This window comes from Oryza sativa, chromosome 6, assembly GCF_034140825.1.
Source record: "Oryza sativa Japonica Group chromosome 6, ASM3414082v1".
Lineage (NCBI taxonomy): Eukaryota > Viridiplantae > Streptophyta > Magnoliopsida > Poales > Poaceae > Oryza > Oryza sativa.
This window is the reverse complement of record NC_089040.1, coordinates 24,194,688-24,209,164: the sequence shown is the minus strand read 5'-3', so window position 1 is coordinate 24,209,164 and position 14,477 is coordinate 24,194,688. Positions and strand designations below refer to the sequence as shown.

Genomic DNA, 14,477 nt, shown 5'->3' with positions numbered 1-14,477 from the left:
TTGTTGTCTATGCCATCTTATGCTATAGTCAGTATGTTGCATAACTTTTCAAAACTTGTCCATCTACGCTACTTAAGGATCAATGGAGGAAAATTTTCAGAATTAAGTCTACCCAACATCATATCAAGATTTTAACACTTGAGGAAAATTTTCAGAATTAAGTCTACCCAACATCATATCAAGATTTTACCACTTGAGAATCCTTGATGTACGACAATGCAAGGGTCATTTTGGTTTACCAAGAGATATGAATAACCTTGTAAAACTGCGGCATTTTGTTGTCCAAGATGATAAACTCTACTCTGACATTGCTAATGTGGGTAAGATAAAGTGTTTACAAGAATTAAGGAGATTTGAGGTCAAAAGACAAGTTAAGGCATTTGCACTAAGCCAAATAGGGCAGCTGGATGAGCTAAAAGGATCGTTGGGAATTTATGATCTTGAAAATGCAAAGGCGGCAGAGGAGGCAAAACTTTTAAACAAAAGTCACTTACACAAGTTAATATTAGATTGGAATGTTAACCATTCTACAAAGGATTATTCACAAGAAGAACATATTCTTGAAAATCTTAGACCACATAGCAATCTTCGGGAGCTACATATTCAAGGGCATGGGGGTACCACTTGCCCTTCATGGTTGGGTCCTAACTTATCTATCAAAGGTTTGCAATCACTTTGTATAAACGGTGTATGTTGGGACAAGTTTCCACCTCTAGGGGGGTTGTGGTTAGTTAACAAGCATGGTGAAAAATTCCTGGCTTGTGCAAGTGGCCGCAGCTTCCAGTATTTAAAAAGGTTAGAGCTAGTTGCTATACCAAGACTAGCAAAATGGGCCGGAAATGATGCTTGTTGTGTGCTCTCCCTGTTGGAGGAGTTTATTGTAAGAGAGTGCCCAGAACTCATAGAGTTGCCATTTTCACATTCCACTTGTCCTTGGTCAAGACAGGAGATGAACTTGTCTCAATTCTCCAGACTACAGAACCTTGAGATTGCAAAATGCCCAAAGCTATTACCATTGTCTCCCCTTCCTTGGACAAGCTCTCCATGCCATGTTCTGATTAAAGAAGTTGGATCGCATTTTCATCTCTTGGATTATCAGAGAAACAACCAATCTGAACAAGGGTTACAAATTGAGGGAAAGGATGGCCCTCTGGATAGTACATTCTGGAAGTTATTGGCTTTAAGTAATCTTACAGAACTAAGAGAGTTGAAGATGAAGAAATGCCCTCCTTTGCCTCTCAAACATCTTAAGTTGCTATCAGCTTTGAGGAGGCTCTCCATTACTGATTCAGGTATTGCCTTGTTGCCGACTGATTGTGAAAGCACAGTCACATATCATTTTCTAGTTGAGCAACTCGAGATCTATGAGTGCAGTGCTAGTGGGATAGAAATGACACAACTGCTATCTTATTTCCCCAAGCTCATGAACTTGAGAATAGAAAAATGTCAAAAGATAACAGGGCTTGGTGTGGCAGGGCAAGAGATGATGGCAACGCTAGCATCTCCACCATCACTTTCTTATAATAAGTCTGAGGATGCACAGATTGGGAATGATCAGCAACAACCAAGAGGAGACAATGGAATAGCATCGGTGGTTACAGGACTACTGCTCTTGCCTCACCAACTACAGAACTTGGACATCAGACACTGCTCAAAGCTGATCCTGCAGCTCGATTCATTTGTAGGCGACACAACACGCAACCTAATAAGAGGTGTAGGAGGAGGATTACAATACCTGCGCTCCCTCCAATCATTGTGTATAAAGCATTGTCCCAATTTTCTCTCCTCCTACTCACCCTCCTTGTCTTGTTTCCCATTTCCATCCTCCCTTCAAGATCTGGCTATTATTGATTGTGTGAGAGGCATGGAAACTCTGGTACAAAACCTCAGCTCTCTCACTAGATTGTCCATATGGGACTTTGGGGATTTAAGAAGCGGGAGCATGTGTTCCCTCCTCACCCAAGGCCACCTTAGAGTGCTGGCTGTCCATAAAACTCCCGAATTCTTTGTTGGGTCCAAGCCATCGGGGCTGCAACAGCTCTACATGGATGACATCGTAGGGGTATTTGTTGAGCCTACTTGCAGGCTTCTCTCTTCATCACTCACCAAGTTAAGCTTAAGCATGAACCACAAGGTAGAGCGCTTCACCAAGGAGCAAAACATGGCCCTTCAGCTGCTCTCCTCCCTCGAGGTCCTTATATTTGTGCAATGCTCGAAGCTGCAGTCTCTCCCTGCTGGGTTACATAGACTCACCAGTCTCAAGAGATTAGAGATCGCATACTGTCCAAACATTCATTCGCTGCCCAAGGGCTGTTTTCCGAGTTCACTAGAAGTACTACATGTTTATGAAAGCCAAAGCGAAGAGCTCAAAAGGCAGTGCCGCAAGCTAAAAGGAACAATTGCAATCATCGAAGATGAAGACTACTTGGAACTGGTAACAAATACTCACTTATTTGACTTAGCCCAGTTCACGTTTTGTTTGGCACAACACTAGTATGTCATAGACGAGCGCTTAACATTTTTTTTTCAATTAGCGTGGGAACTTGTGACTTTTCTAGTTAATATGGGAGCTCCCAAGCTTCTAGAAATAGAGTTATGTGAGAAGTACACACCAAATCTATGCATGCTGAGCTTAATGAAAGTAATATGGTCAGAAAACAAATATTTACAGATCAATGTATGGACACAGGATGCTGAATTGATCAGACCAACTTGATCACCTATTTGTCATATGTTTTCTGTCGAGCAAAGACTCCATCAAGTTTGAAAGGTTAAATTCAAAATGAGAACTTCTCCATGGGAATAATTACATTTAACTAGAATGTGCACTACTTATATGTAATATGTTCCTCTGTTTTTTCTTGATCACTACTTCTGGCAGTTTATTAGCATGCAAATCTGGCAGAAGTATCATACCATACATTAAGAAATCATCAAATTATGAGATCTGTGAAGGGTGTAGGTTAAGATAATAGTTTCCATGTTGCTATATTTGAGTCTCTGCACAGGCTTCATGTGTTGATGCCATGGAATTAGAAAAGTAATAAGGAACATACTTATACATGATTAATGGTCCTGCTAATTGATCAACTCTTTGTGGGTGCTAATGTCGTGCTCGTAACTATCTTCTCTAACCAAAGTATGTATACATTTGGTACCCCAAGTTTTGAAGTTCTTGGAATAACCGGAAACAGAGGTAGCCTTTTGATTCTTTCACAGACACCACTGGTAGATGTGATTTTCCAAGTATGAAATCGAAGACTCAATGATGACTTACTTGTTATATGATCTTTGAACATGATTCTTTCAAGTATGTTCTTTATATGTTCAGCTACCTGTAGTTGCTGCATCTAATTTAATAGAGAAAATCTCCTGTGTACGTTTGAAAGTTCACCTAATCCCTTCTGTATCCCTGAATTTTGCTCAATCCCTTACATACCCCTGAATTTTAGTTTGGATCCCTTCCATGCCCTTTCCGCTAGTTGACCATTAGTTGACTATTAAATTCTTATGAAAAAGTCCATTTTGCCCTTTGGTATAAAGAAGCATATAAATTAATAGAGTATATTGTTGAAGCATAGAAATTTGTTATATGAGACTACTATGTTTATGAGATAGTTATGCACCATATTATTTGCGATAAATATACTTTTAGATATGATATAAAAAATTAATATTTATTTATTAGTTATTAAAAGATTTTTTAGCATATGTGTTTTGATAGTAATAAATAAATCTGTTGTATTACTATAAAAACACATATGCTACATAAAAGAACTTTTAATAAATAATAAATAAGTATTAACTTTTTATATCATATGTAAAAGTAAATGTCACAAATAATATGGTGCATCACATACTCATAAATATAATAGTATCATCCAATAAATTTTTACATTCCAACAATATACTTCATTAATTTATTATGTTTCTTCATAGCAAAGGGCAAAATGGACTTTTTCAAAAGAATTTAACGGTCAACTAACGGTCAACTAGCGGAAAGGGCATGGAAGGGATCCAAACTAAAATTCAGGAGTATGTAAGGGATTGAGCAAAATTCAAGGGTATAGAAGGAATTAGGTGAACTTTCATGCATACATAGGTGATTTTCTCAATTTAATACTCAGGGTGGCCATGCACCATGGACAGAGATGCAGAATCAATAATTTCAACTCAAGAACCTTTTATTTTTACTGACAAAGGAATGCATAAAAAACAAGTATACTCTTTTTTTTCAACATATTATAAGTTCTAGTGAGTGTTTAATTATGATAGACATCATGTTGTTGGTGCTGTTTATACTTATTTAGTTGGATGCATAGGACAAACTATTATTTGTAATTACACCGAATAAATATATAAGGCTGCCACTAGTCAGAACACAATATAAATGTTACACCTGTATGGTGATAAATAGGATGGTCTTAATTCCGAGATGTGATGATTGATGATCGCAAGTAGTAGGAGATTTCCCCGCACAAAGCAAATTTTGCGCGTGCTAATTGAATCGGATTTGTTATACAACTTTTAGCTCATGCTTACGTATATGCAATTATATTTAATATCTTAACTAATTAAAACAATCGTCACCTCGTCCGTGCGCTTTTTCATCCGTCCACCCCCCCCCCCTCAAAAAAAAACCCAGAACACAAATACGAGTCCACATCAAAATCTAAATTGGACCCAAATCATAGAGAAAACACTACTACAATAACACAAGAACAAGAACAACATTAACACAAGAACACAAGAAGAAAAGGGGAGAATGCTGCCATCGCCGCCGTCACAGGGACACATGGACATCGGTCCGCCGCCAGCTTCCCTCCCGCTGGATCCGGCGAAGGGGAGGACACCGCCGCCGGGTCGCCACCGCCTCCCCTCCCCTCCCGCCGTATCTGGCACACCGGGCCGCCGCCGCCTCCTCCCCCGCTGGATCCGGCGGAGGGGAGGGCGCCACCGCCGCCGAGACACCGGGCCGCCACCGCCTCCCCTCCCCTCCCATTGGATCCAGGACGTCGGGCCACTGCCACCTCCCCTCCCACTGGATCGGTGGAGGCGAGGGCGCCGTCCCTGCCCGCCGCCTCCCCTCCCGCTAGATCGACCGCCGGTGGTAGGGGAGGGCGCTGCCGCCACCGCCTGTGATGAGGGAGGACGCCGTCGCCGCCGTCGGTGGTGAGGGAGGACGCCGTCGCCGCCGCCGGTGGTGGGGGAGCCGCTGCCGCCGCTCGCGGGGGAAGGGCGACGCCGCCGCCGCCGCCGTTTGGGGGAGATCGGGGGCGGGGGGGGGGGGGGGGTTGAATCCTAGGGTTAGGGTTAGGTTTCGGGTATATTTATTTAGGTTAGGATTAATCTGGACCGTCCATTCGATTGGACGGCTCAAGCTGCTCCCACGTCGGGCTGCCTATTGGGCCGCCGAATGGAGGACACAAAATGGACATCAACGAAGAAAGGAAACAGGCCAGAAACTTAGGCTGCGTTCGAGCGCAGGAGAAAGAGAGAAAGATAGTTTTGTTTTCCGCGCGCACGCTTCCCGAACTACTAAACGGTGTGTTTTTTGTAAAAAATTTCTATAGGAAAGTTGCTTTAAAAAATCATATTAATCCATTTTTGAAGTTTAAAATAATTAATGCTCAATTAATCATGTGCTAATGGCTCACCTCGTTTTACGTATCTTTCCAATCTCCTCAATCCCCTCTTTCTCAAACACACCCTCAGGGCACCCACAATGGTTATCTATAGACTCTCTATAAAAGATCCATGTAAGCATATTTTTCTACTTGGAAGAGATTAAATGAAGAGAGAGAGCAAAGCTATCTACTAACCTGAAGATAGTTTATAGAGAAAAACGAGGCAATTTATTAGAGAGCTATAGATACCCATGTAGACATACTATTGAGATTGTTTATTATTAATCTAGTCTATTGCTGAGATGTACATGTTTTATAGATAGCACCTTACTTTACCATTGCGGGTGCTCTTAGAATAGATAAAAGGGAAGGAATATAAACTTTTCTATATTCGGCCCAAACCTAAAAGGGAGGATTTTGATTCCTTTTTCCAATTAAATAATTGTTAAATGATGTTTGTATTATTTAAATTAGCAATTAAGCTCTGAAAATTCCAATAAAATTTCAAAGAGTGTAACTAATCATGGAGAATTTAATAAAATTAAATTTAACCATGTCATTTTATTTCTCACTTACTTTACTTGTAAATTGATTTAATTATACACCTACCTACTTAAAAATACCAAATATTTCAGCAAATTTGTATTTTAATTAATTACATAATGTAAATTTTTCTTAACTTTTCCTCAATTTTTTGGTCTGTACATTTTCCGTTGCAACGCACGAGCACTTTTGCTAGTATACAATAGATATTAAAAGTAGGGAAAAGCTGGAATACGGTGCCCCCAACTGCATTCACAATTTCATCCTGACCGCCCTGTCACGCACGTGAGAGGGAAAACAGAAGATTTCCCCTTTCCTCTCTACTCCACGTCGCCTCCACCGCCAGTTGCACTTCTCCCACCGTCGGTGCAAGAAGATGCTCGACATCAAATAATACTCCTGTTCGCGTGGAGGTCAGCTTCCGAACCACCGAAGAAATCGATTTGTATCGGTTTTTAAAGTAAAGAGATACGTTATACCTAGCTTTGTGGTTGAGGGATACAATTTGCTGGTGAGGGATACAATTTGACCGGCAAGAGATGAGGAAGGCAAAATAGACTTACTCCTAACAAAAATGACAATACATTGCTAGTACTTCAGTAAGTCACAAATACTGTAATCATGATATTATTTATTGGCTCAATAATCATCATTTTTATCCTTGTTATTTCTTATTGCAACATAACAGGGAAATTGAAGAGGGTATTCCGGTACCAATAATATTACATGTTTGCTGTGAAGATCATACATTTAACTCAGCCTCAGCAGCTAATGGTTCAAAAACTGATTCCACCTCACCCTTGTCCACGTCTTCCAGAGTTGCTGGCTTCCACTTTGGATTCTACAAATTGAAAAGGAAATTTAGCTATACGTTTAGTAAATATATATCTATAGAGTTCATCTCCACCAAGTTTAGTAAATATTATTTCTCTCCTCTCTTATTAAGACACATCACCTCGATTATTTCTAGCCCTTTGATAATTGATATGTGGTCCAAATAATTTCCCTCCTTTTCTTCTCTTATAAAGTCATACCACCTTAGTTTTGTCTTTGATGATTAATCTATGTTACTTTCTTTTTTTTTTTCCTTCTCTCATCTAGCCACATCACGTAAGTTTTGCTTTTGATTGATCAATCCATATATGATTTAAATTGTTATAAACCACAACATTTTAATTGTTTATAGCTTTCTTTTTTAATAGTCGATCATAGATGAAAATTATACAAAGTGTAGCCATCTTACATGTTATTTCGACTAATATCATACAAAACTCCGCAGCAATGCGTGGGGTTTTATCTAGTTCTATTAATCCTAACTCTAGAGACATAACACCATTAGTTAAACAAAACACACCACACATGTAACTATGTGCCTTTTTATATTATTACTAGGTATATGGAAAAAGAACAGCTATGTGCCTATGTCTAGCAAGGCAAAGGAGAGTGAACTTTGCACCGTGCCACACATGCTATAATGTCTGTATCCCTCTTTCCCAGAAGTCGCACAGTGCGCAAGACATGGTTGAATTCTAAGGTCTACCTCTACTGGTTTACTTCTTATTAACAACTCAGAGAAATGTTCAAACTCTGTAGTACGAAGTGTTCTTCAGAATTTCATTGACAGAAGTTTCGATCCATTAGTGGATAGCTCCGCGAAAAGTAGCTCAAGGCTTAAATATTAGGGAGTGGCAAATAAACAATTGATTTTAAACAATTAAGCTTCTTAAGTTTAATTACAAGTTGAATAAGCTGGCGGATGATACGCCACAAAAGCAACTATTTAATGTGACATTCATAGTTTGTAATTTGCAACCCATGTGCTAGACATGTGGCCCTGGGACCCACAGACACAGGAGGTGTCTAATTATCACTATGGAGAGGCAAATGTCAGAAGATGGATGTCCTTTGAATTATGGAAATGTGATCCTAAAACATTTACTATACGCTATGGTGATTATAAATTGTCCGCCAAACAATTTAAGTAATCGGAGAGTAAAGAGATACTAAGTCACATGGATAACTTGCCTGGTCCTTGTCAACTAAGACAGCACGTACACCTTCAACAAAATCATTTCGAACCGATGACCTCAAGGCAATTCGATATTCAACTTTCATAACACCAGCCAACTGAACAAACCAAATGTCAGAATTAGCAATGTCCTTGCAAAAGAAAAAGAGAAGCCTGAAAATAAAATAGTTAACCAAATAAAAGTATTCAATTGTACAGGATAGCAGTCATACCTTCGATAGATAGTGTTCATTATTCCTATATGCTGATGCAACTTGAGAAAAATGTTTTTGAGTTAAACATAGAGAAAATGGAGCCCCTTTTTTGAGTCCTGCCAAGGCCTCGTTGGCCCATTCTGCCACTGCAGACAACAATGAAAAGGATACACGTGCAACTAGTCAGTACTAAACTGAATTTATAAAACGGTCTCAATATAGAAACACTGTTGGCACTTGTGCATAAATATAACAACATTCTCTTGACGCCTTAGCTTAAAAGCAGAGTACCTGCAGCATCATCACTTTGACTACACTTCTTAAGCTCTTCCACAGATTCAGCAACTGATTTGTCAGGACCAAAGGAAGAAATGATATATGGTAAAAACTTATCTAGCTGGGGCCCTGACTCTGGCTCGTTCTTGAACTTTGTCAGCAATGACTCAACATCTCTGTGAGGATCATCTGTGCTGCAAAAATAAAAAACACGATATCAGATGTCAAGACACTATCAAACAGAATTATAACCGAGTTTTGAATGTGTCACTATTATTCTATTAATGAAAAATTATGGAATTTATACTTCTTTAAAAGAATGGAATGGTGGAGGCAGTGAATCTGACATCCCACCTACTCCCATTGTAAATTTTGCAAATTGCCCCTTGAATCTAAATGGATAGCCACATATAAAATCAAATTAAGATGGATGTTCCCTATAGAAAAAGGATGGGTAACACATATCATGGAAAATATGTTTTTATTTATTTTCAGTAGCAAAGCAGGGGCATTCAGCTAGTAGTAATTAAAAGAACATAATGATCTTGCTAGCATTTAGTAAGTTTTTACCAAATAACAGTTCGGAACATACAAGTTAGCACTCAAGAGGGATTCCCTGAGAGGTCCCAGGTTCGCTGAAGGTACATAATGAGTTCCAAGACCAAAGAAAAGGGCATCAGCAGGTGATGATATCCTTTTCCCTGTCATCCCAAGGTAAGATCCTGAAAGAAGCAGAAGTGAGCAGTGAACCGTGTTATTAAGGCGGTATGGCGAAGTATGCCAACCCAGCACCGCCTTACCGCCATAGCGATAAGACGTATGGCGTGGCGACGCCTTAAGTGCATTGAAAAATAAGAAAGTATTAAGTAATATGGGCCCTAAAAATACTAATGGGGTACTCCATTCATCACAGCCCAGCCCAATAGTAGCACTTACCTAGCCTAGTCCAAATACTTTGCTCTTTTGACCTAGCAAACAACATTTTAACCCTACCCAACAGCTTCCCTCCCAGCAGCCGCCACCTCACCTTCATCTAGATCTCTCTCCCCCATTGTGCAGCACGGCTCCTCTCCTCCACCTTTCTTCTCTCCTTGTGCACGATGCAGCAAGCATACACCATCATCCTATCCTTTCTCTCCTCTATTGCAGCCAGCAGCCTCCTCTCCTCCACCTTTTCTCTCTCATGTGGCACAGCAGCAGCAGGTGGTGCCTCTCTTGATCTCCCTGTACTCCCCATCAGCACAAGAAGGGAGAGGGCGATGCTAGGGAGGACCAGCAGCAAGACAACAGACTTTTCCCCTCTGCTCTCACCCTCTTTCCTTCAGTTTATGCCTGTAAGGCGGAGGTAGCCTATGGCGGAAGGATGCCTTGCCCTTCTGGGAACGTCACGATGCTATAGCGACGCCTTAATAACCATGGCAGTGAATAGAAGGAAATGAAAAAGGCTTTTACACATTTGGAGCAGCAAATAATTTAGGAGAGCAAATAAAGACAGAGTTTAGAACCAGGTTACATATCTTGCAAAATTGAACAAGAACTGAATAATATGCAATGTCCAGAACTCATAGCTCAGAACTACAGAACAATTCCTATGTTGTCAAGCTCAAAATGAGTTATGATGATAGATTATTAACAAAATTAGTAGCGGAAGACATGGTTCTACAGGGTTACTGAAACAAGATAGTCAAGAATCTTACCAACAGCACCACCTCCTGGAGCTTTGGCACCAATGTAAGCAAAGCCAACGTCCGGGAACAAGCCAATACCATTTTCTGGCATAGCCAGGAGCGTCCTCTGTAACAGTAGTGCATGCGAACATTTTGAGCCTTACAATTCAAATACTGAGAATACAAATGATGAACATAAAATCTAAATCAGAGTTACAGAAATTTCAAACTTGCCTCAGTAATAATGCGGTAGCGGCCATGCCCTGATAATCCAATTCCAAATCCCATTGTCACACCATCCATCAGGCATATATAAGGTTTTGTATACTCATGAATCTTACAAATCAAAGAGTACTCTGCTGTGAAGACCTGAAAACAAATAAAGTACCTTTTCAGTGATGTAAATTTTAAGAACATTTTGGACAGAGGACATATCAACTACATCCATTTTCCCATGCAGCAGAGAGAAGGGGGAAGGGGGAGGGGGGGGGAGGAGTAGAAAATGTGTGCTACTGCCTACTAGGACTAATCATGCCTATAGCCCTGTAAACACCATTTGTTGTGCAATAATAAGATGCAAATGGTGTCTCAGTGCTCAGCAGCCTAACCTCAAGTCATTTGCAAACCAGCTAAGCATGCTGAATTTCAGTTCCCATGGTACTTTAATTAAAAGAAGAAGAAACTAGCATGGAATAAGGTTCAGAAACCCCTCTACGACTGACTACTAATTACCTAAAGTTGGCATCAATAATTAAATATGCCACCAGAGTCATATTTTAGATTATTTATGTACAAATCAGCTGGTTATGAATCATATAGAAGTTGTTCTGCATAGTGTGGGGGAAACATTAAGTAATTTACAAAAATAACAATCCATTTTTTTTTCAAATGAGTCGAAATATGTTTTGCACAAGTGCATGTATACATACATGATAGATGTATTATGTGAATTAGGCATGGTTAATCCAAAGCAGGTTATTGGTCACAAGTCATAACCAGTTATTTTCAAACAAGTGCATGCATCAAGGAGCACACCAAACACAGCTTGTAGTTTGCAGCAGATAGAAGTGATTGTAACTGTGTTGGAAAATGATAGTGCTTCAAAGTGAGTTGGTGGCGGATCAGATGGTGTTAGAAAAGAAAAGGATACAACAGACTACGATGGATTAAACAACTGAAGTCTTTCAACTGTATGTGCATTGCACAACTTGAGAAGAATAAATAATAAATGTCAGTTACTAAACCCACAGATCAGTTCCTTCTTTCTTTTTATTTTTATGTGTAATATGAACGCACCAATAATATGTTTTGACAACATAATCAAAACCCACCAATAATATGTGAAAACAATGCCAGAATTTTTAGATCCTCATGTCTCAGTAGGAGCAGGAGGATGTACTTGTATTTTTGGATATTGCAGAATCATCAGTTAAATTTAATTATGTGTTAAATCTCAATTATTGTTTAGATGTATCAACTACAATATTAAACTGCAAATCAAAATTTTCAGAAAACTATTTCAATATTGCATGACTTTCAGTTCGTTATGAACTTCATATACAAAAAACCTATTCAGCTCTCCTCTCAAATTATGATTGCAATATCAATTCCGATATCTTATATACACTTTTTCAGATACAAAGAGGGCATTATAATTTTTAGAAAATCAGAGCAAAATAGCCGCAATCAACAAAAGGTTTTCCATCATGCGATGGAAACTATCTCCAGGAAAGCATTAATCATGCTATTACTAGACCTCTATTATCTCTGGCATTGTGCAATCATTAGCAAGTCTCTTCACATCCCCACCTGCAGTTTACACTAAACAATATCACTATCTGAGCAAAGCAACGATTGTTAACAACACCGTTATACTGTCACATAAACTGTTGAACAACAAATAGAAAAGAAATATGAGCTTTAAAAGTAAAATCAGATCAAAAACACACATGACAAAGGTAAAAACCTTTTGCACAAGTGGTGTGCTCTTGTCCTTTTGAATTTCTGCTGCAACACCCTTAATATCCATCCCTGCATTGGTCATGAATCTTATTTGCAAACATCTCCAATGCTCCGGAAATAAAAAGGCGCAAAACAGCATGTTCAATGTACAAGGCCCAGCTTTTTCAACGAATAAAAACAGAGAGGTGATCACCAGCTGAGAAGGCACGGGGTGAACTGCTTTCCACAAGAACACACTTGACACTTGGATTTGTTTCCCATTCATCAAGAAATGCCTTGTATCGAAGGTCCATTTCTGCAATCATATGAGACCTTAAATATGTGAGTGAACCTCAGAAAGCTACCAATGTACTCGATACACAGTTGGTGTGCATCATTTCTTCAGAAGGTTAGTGTCACTTATATACAAAATCAAGAAGGGAATTGTTGAGTAAAAAACAAGGGATGCTTGTTAAAAATAAATAAATATGTAATCTACTTTTCTGCAAGTGAAGAGGACATAACTATCAATACCATAAATTTATGGTGTATCTATTAGTGTCTACATGACAGCGCTAGAATTGTACGGAGTACATGAAACCCATGTAAGTGCAGTAAGCTTTGCAAATTCCCAGCTCCAAATGTGGGTCTAGGGCTCTATGCTACTAACGGAACGCATGAAATCTGTAACTGAGTGTCAATTTTCAAAACCTCAAACTAAAACAATCAACTGGATGAAATATTTAACATGCATTTTGACTAGAGTGCCAACTGTACCAAACTTCACTTAGCTGCATGCCATTGAGCAGCAAATTATTTTGATTGCTTTCCCATCACCACTTTGAGCTCACAAACCGGACTAAAAAGCCGCACAGCATCCAGTTAACCACTAACACTGTACAGACATGTTCACCGCACGAGCAACACTGATTTTAATTCATTATTCGCAACCTTCCAAACTAGTGGGAACGCCACAAATCGTGGAGACCTCCGCCGCCCGGCCCGGTCGCCCTACTCCCAGTAACCCAAATAGGAGGAGGAAGAGAGAGAGAGAGAGAGAGAGAGAGAGAGAGAGAGAGAGAGAGGAGCGACCCTCACCGAGGTTCATGGCGTTGAGGGCCTTGGGGCGGTCGAGGGTGATGACGGCGACGCCGTTGGGGGTGACGCGGCCCTTCACGAACTCCTCCGCGGCGGCGGCGGCCATGGCGGCGAAGCGGCGGAAGGTGAGGGTCGGGGCTAGGGTTTTGGAGGCGGATGCGGCGGTGGAGGAGGGGCACTGGAGGAAGGAAGTGGTGGAGATCGATCCGGGGCCGGGCGGGTGGATGCGGGAGAGGAGAGCTCGCATAGTGACGTGAGAGCAACCCATGTGGAGAGGAAGAAGCCGAGAGCGAGAGGGGGGGGGGGGGGGGGATTAATGTGATGAAATTGACTATTGAGAATTGGAGGGGGTGTGTTGTTGGAGTACATTTTTTTCCCCCAAAAAATGCGCTGAACTCGCGACTCGCGAGGAACTGATGCTAAAAGTCAGGGAAAAGTCTAACTGTCAATTTTCAAAAACGAACCTTCCGTCTGACCTGTTTCACTACATCGCTAAGATTTGATTTAAAAAAAAAGAAATATAATTAAAATTCATAATGCCCAAAATACCCTTGAGGAAACCATACCCATCTTTAACCCTATCCACATGTCTCTCCATGTCTCTCTCCTGCCAGTGAGTTGCGGCGGCGGCGATGTGTGCAGCGGGGAGGGAGGTGGAGGTTGGCGCGCGAAGCAGGGAGGGAGGCGGAGGTTGGCGCGCGAAGAAGGGAGGGAGGGGCGGCGCGACGGCAGCTGGCGCCGGAGGGAACGCGGAGGAATAAAGGAGGCGACGTCAGAAGAAGAAGAGAGAAGAGAGAACTGACGGGTGGGTCCCACATGTAATAGGGTCAAATGACTAAGGGTAAAATGGACCTTTTGTGCTTCAGTTAACACCGTTAGAAGCCTTTAACAGAATAGGGTCATACCGTATCTTCAATTTTAAAAAGAAGGGTCAAATAAGCAAAGTTGAAAAAAGAGGATCAAATTAGTAGTTAGCTTTCAAAAGAGGGTCAAATGCGCAATTGCCCCTAAAAGTTAGTACTAATATTATAAATTATTTGACTTTTTTAAGTCAAACTTTGTTAAATTTGATTAAATTTGTAGAAAAATTTAACAACATATA

The 14,477-nt window shown here is 40.4% G+C and overlaps 2 protein-coding genes and 1 long non-coding RNA gene across 7 annotated transcripts; 1 reads left to right on the top strand and 2 right to left on the bottom strand.

The window, feature by feature from the left end:
* The first annotated feature begins 125 nt into the window (after window positions 1-125).
* LOC136357116 (putative disease resistance protein At3g14460) lies at window positions 126-3,359 on the top strand. The gene has a single exon (XM_066311889.1). It carries the CDS (start codon window positions 248-250, stop codon window positions 2,492-2,494), a length of 2,247 nt encoding a protein of 748 aa, XP_066167986.1. The 5' UTR covers window positions 126-247; the 3' UTR covers window positions 2,495-3,359.
* Window positions 3,360-6,256: 2,897 nt separating this feature from the next.
* Window positions 6,257-6,754, bottom strand: LOC136357115 (uncharacterized). Its single transcript, XR_010742195.1, has 2 exons — window positions 6,650-6,754; window positions 6,257-6,569 (listed from the first exon to the last, which is right to left on the bottom strand). It is a non-coding gene; the product is annotated as an uncharacterized lncRNA (long non-coding RNA).
* A 16-nt stretch (window positions 6,755-6,770) lies between these two features.
* LOC4341424 (3-hydroxyisobutyryl-CoA hydrolase-like protein 3, mitochondrial) lies at window positions 6,771-13,660 on the bottom strand. 5 transcript variants are annotated; one of them, XM_066311888.1, is made up of 11 exons: window positions 13,376-13,660; window positions 12,492-12,593; window positions 12,303-12,367; window positions 12,093-12,145; window positions 10,571-10,705; window positions 10,367-10,463; window positions 9,262-9,391; window positions 8,685-8,863; window positions 8,412-8,539; window positions 8,196-8,297; window positions 6,771-7,011 (listed from the first exon to the last, which is right to left on the bottom strand). In XM_066311888.1, exons 4-11 carry the CDS (start codon window positions 12,108-12,110, stop codon window positions 6,913-6,915), a joined length of 888 nt encoding a protein of 295 aa, XP_066167985.1. In that variant the 5' UTR covers window positions 12,111-12,145; window positions 12,303-12,367; window positions 12,492-12,593; window positions 13,376-13,660; the 3' UTR covers window positions 6,771-6,912. The 5 variants fall into 5 exon arrangements, with proteins under 5 accessions (XP_066167985.1, XP_025882095.1, XP_015643955.1 ...); XM_026026310.2 differs by having other exon boundaries at window positions 12,323-12,367; XM_015788469.3 differs by lacking the exon at window positions 12,093-12,145.
* Between the last annotated feature and the right edge of the window lie 817 nt (window positions 13,661-14,477).

What these genes read in the sequence shown, in the direction of transcription:
- LOC136357116 (XM_066311889.1), top strand. Translation starts at nt 248, where the DNA reads ATGAATAACCTTGTAAAACTGCGGCATTTTGTTGTCCAAGATGATAAA.
- LOC4341424 (XM_026026310.2), bottom strand. Translation starts at nt 13,643, where the DNA reads ATGGGTTGCTCTCACGTCACTATGCGAGCTCTCCTCTCCCGCATCCAC. An exon ending in ACCCCGTGCCTTCTCAGCTG is followed by an intron (nt 12,368 to 12,491) that starts GTGATCACCTCT and finishes TGACCAATGCAG; the next exon opens with GGATGGATATTAAGGGTGTT. An exon ending in ATGAACACTATCTATCGAAG is followed by an intron (nt 8,298 to 8,411) that starts GTATGACTGCTA and finishes TGGTTTGTTCAG; the next exon opens with TTGGCTGGTGTTATGAAAGT.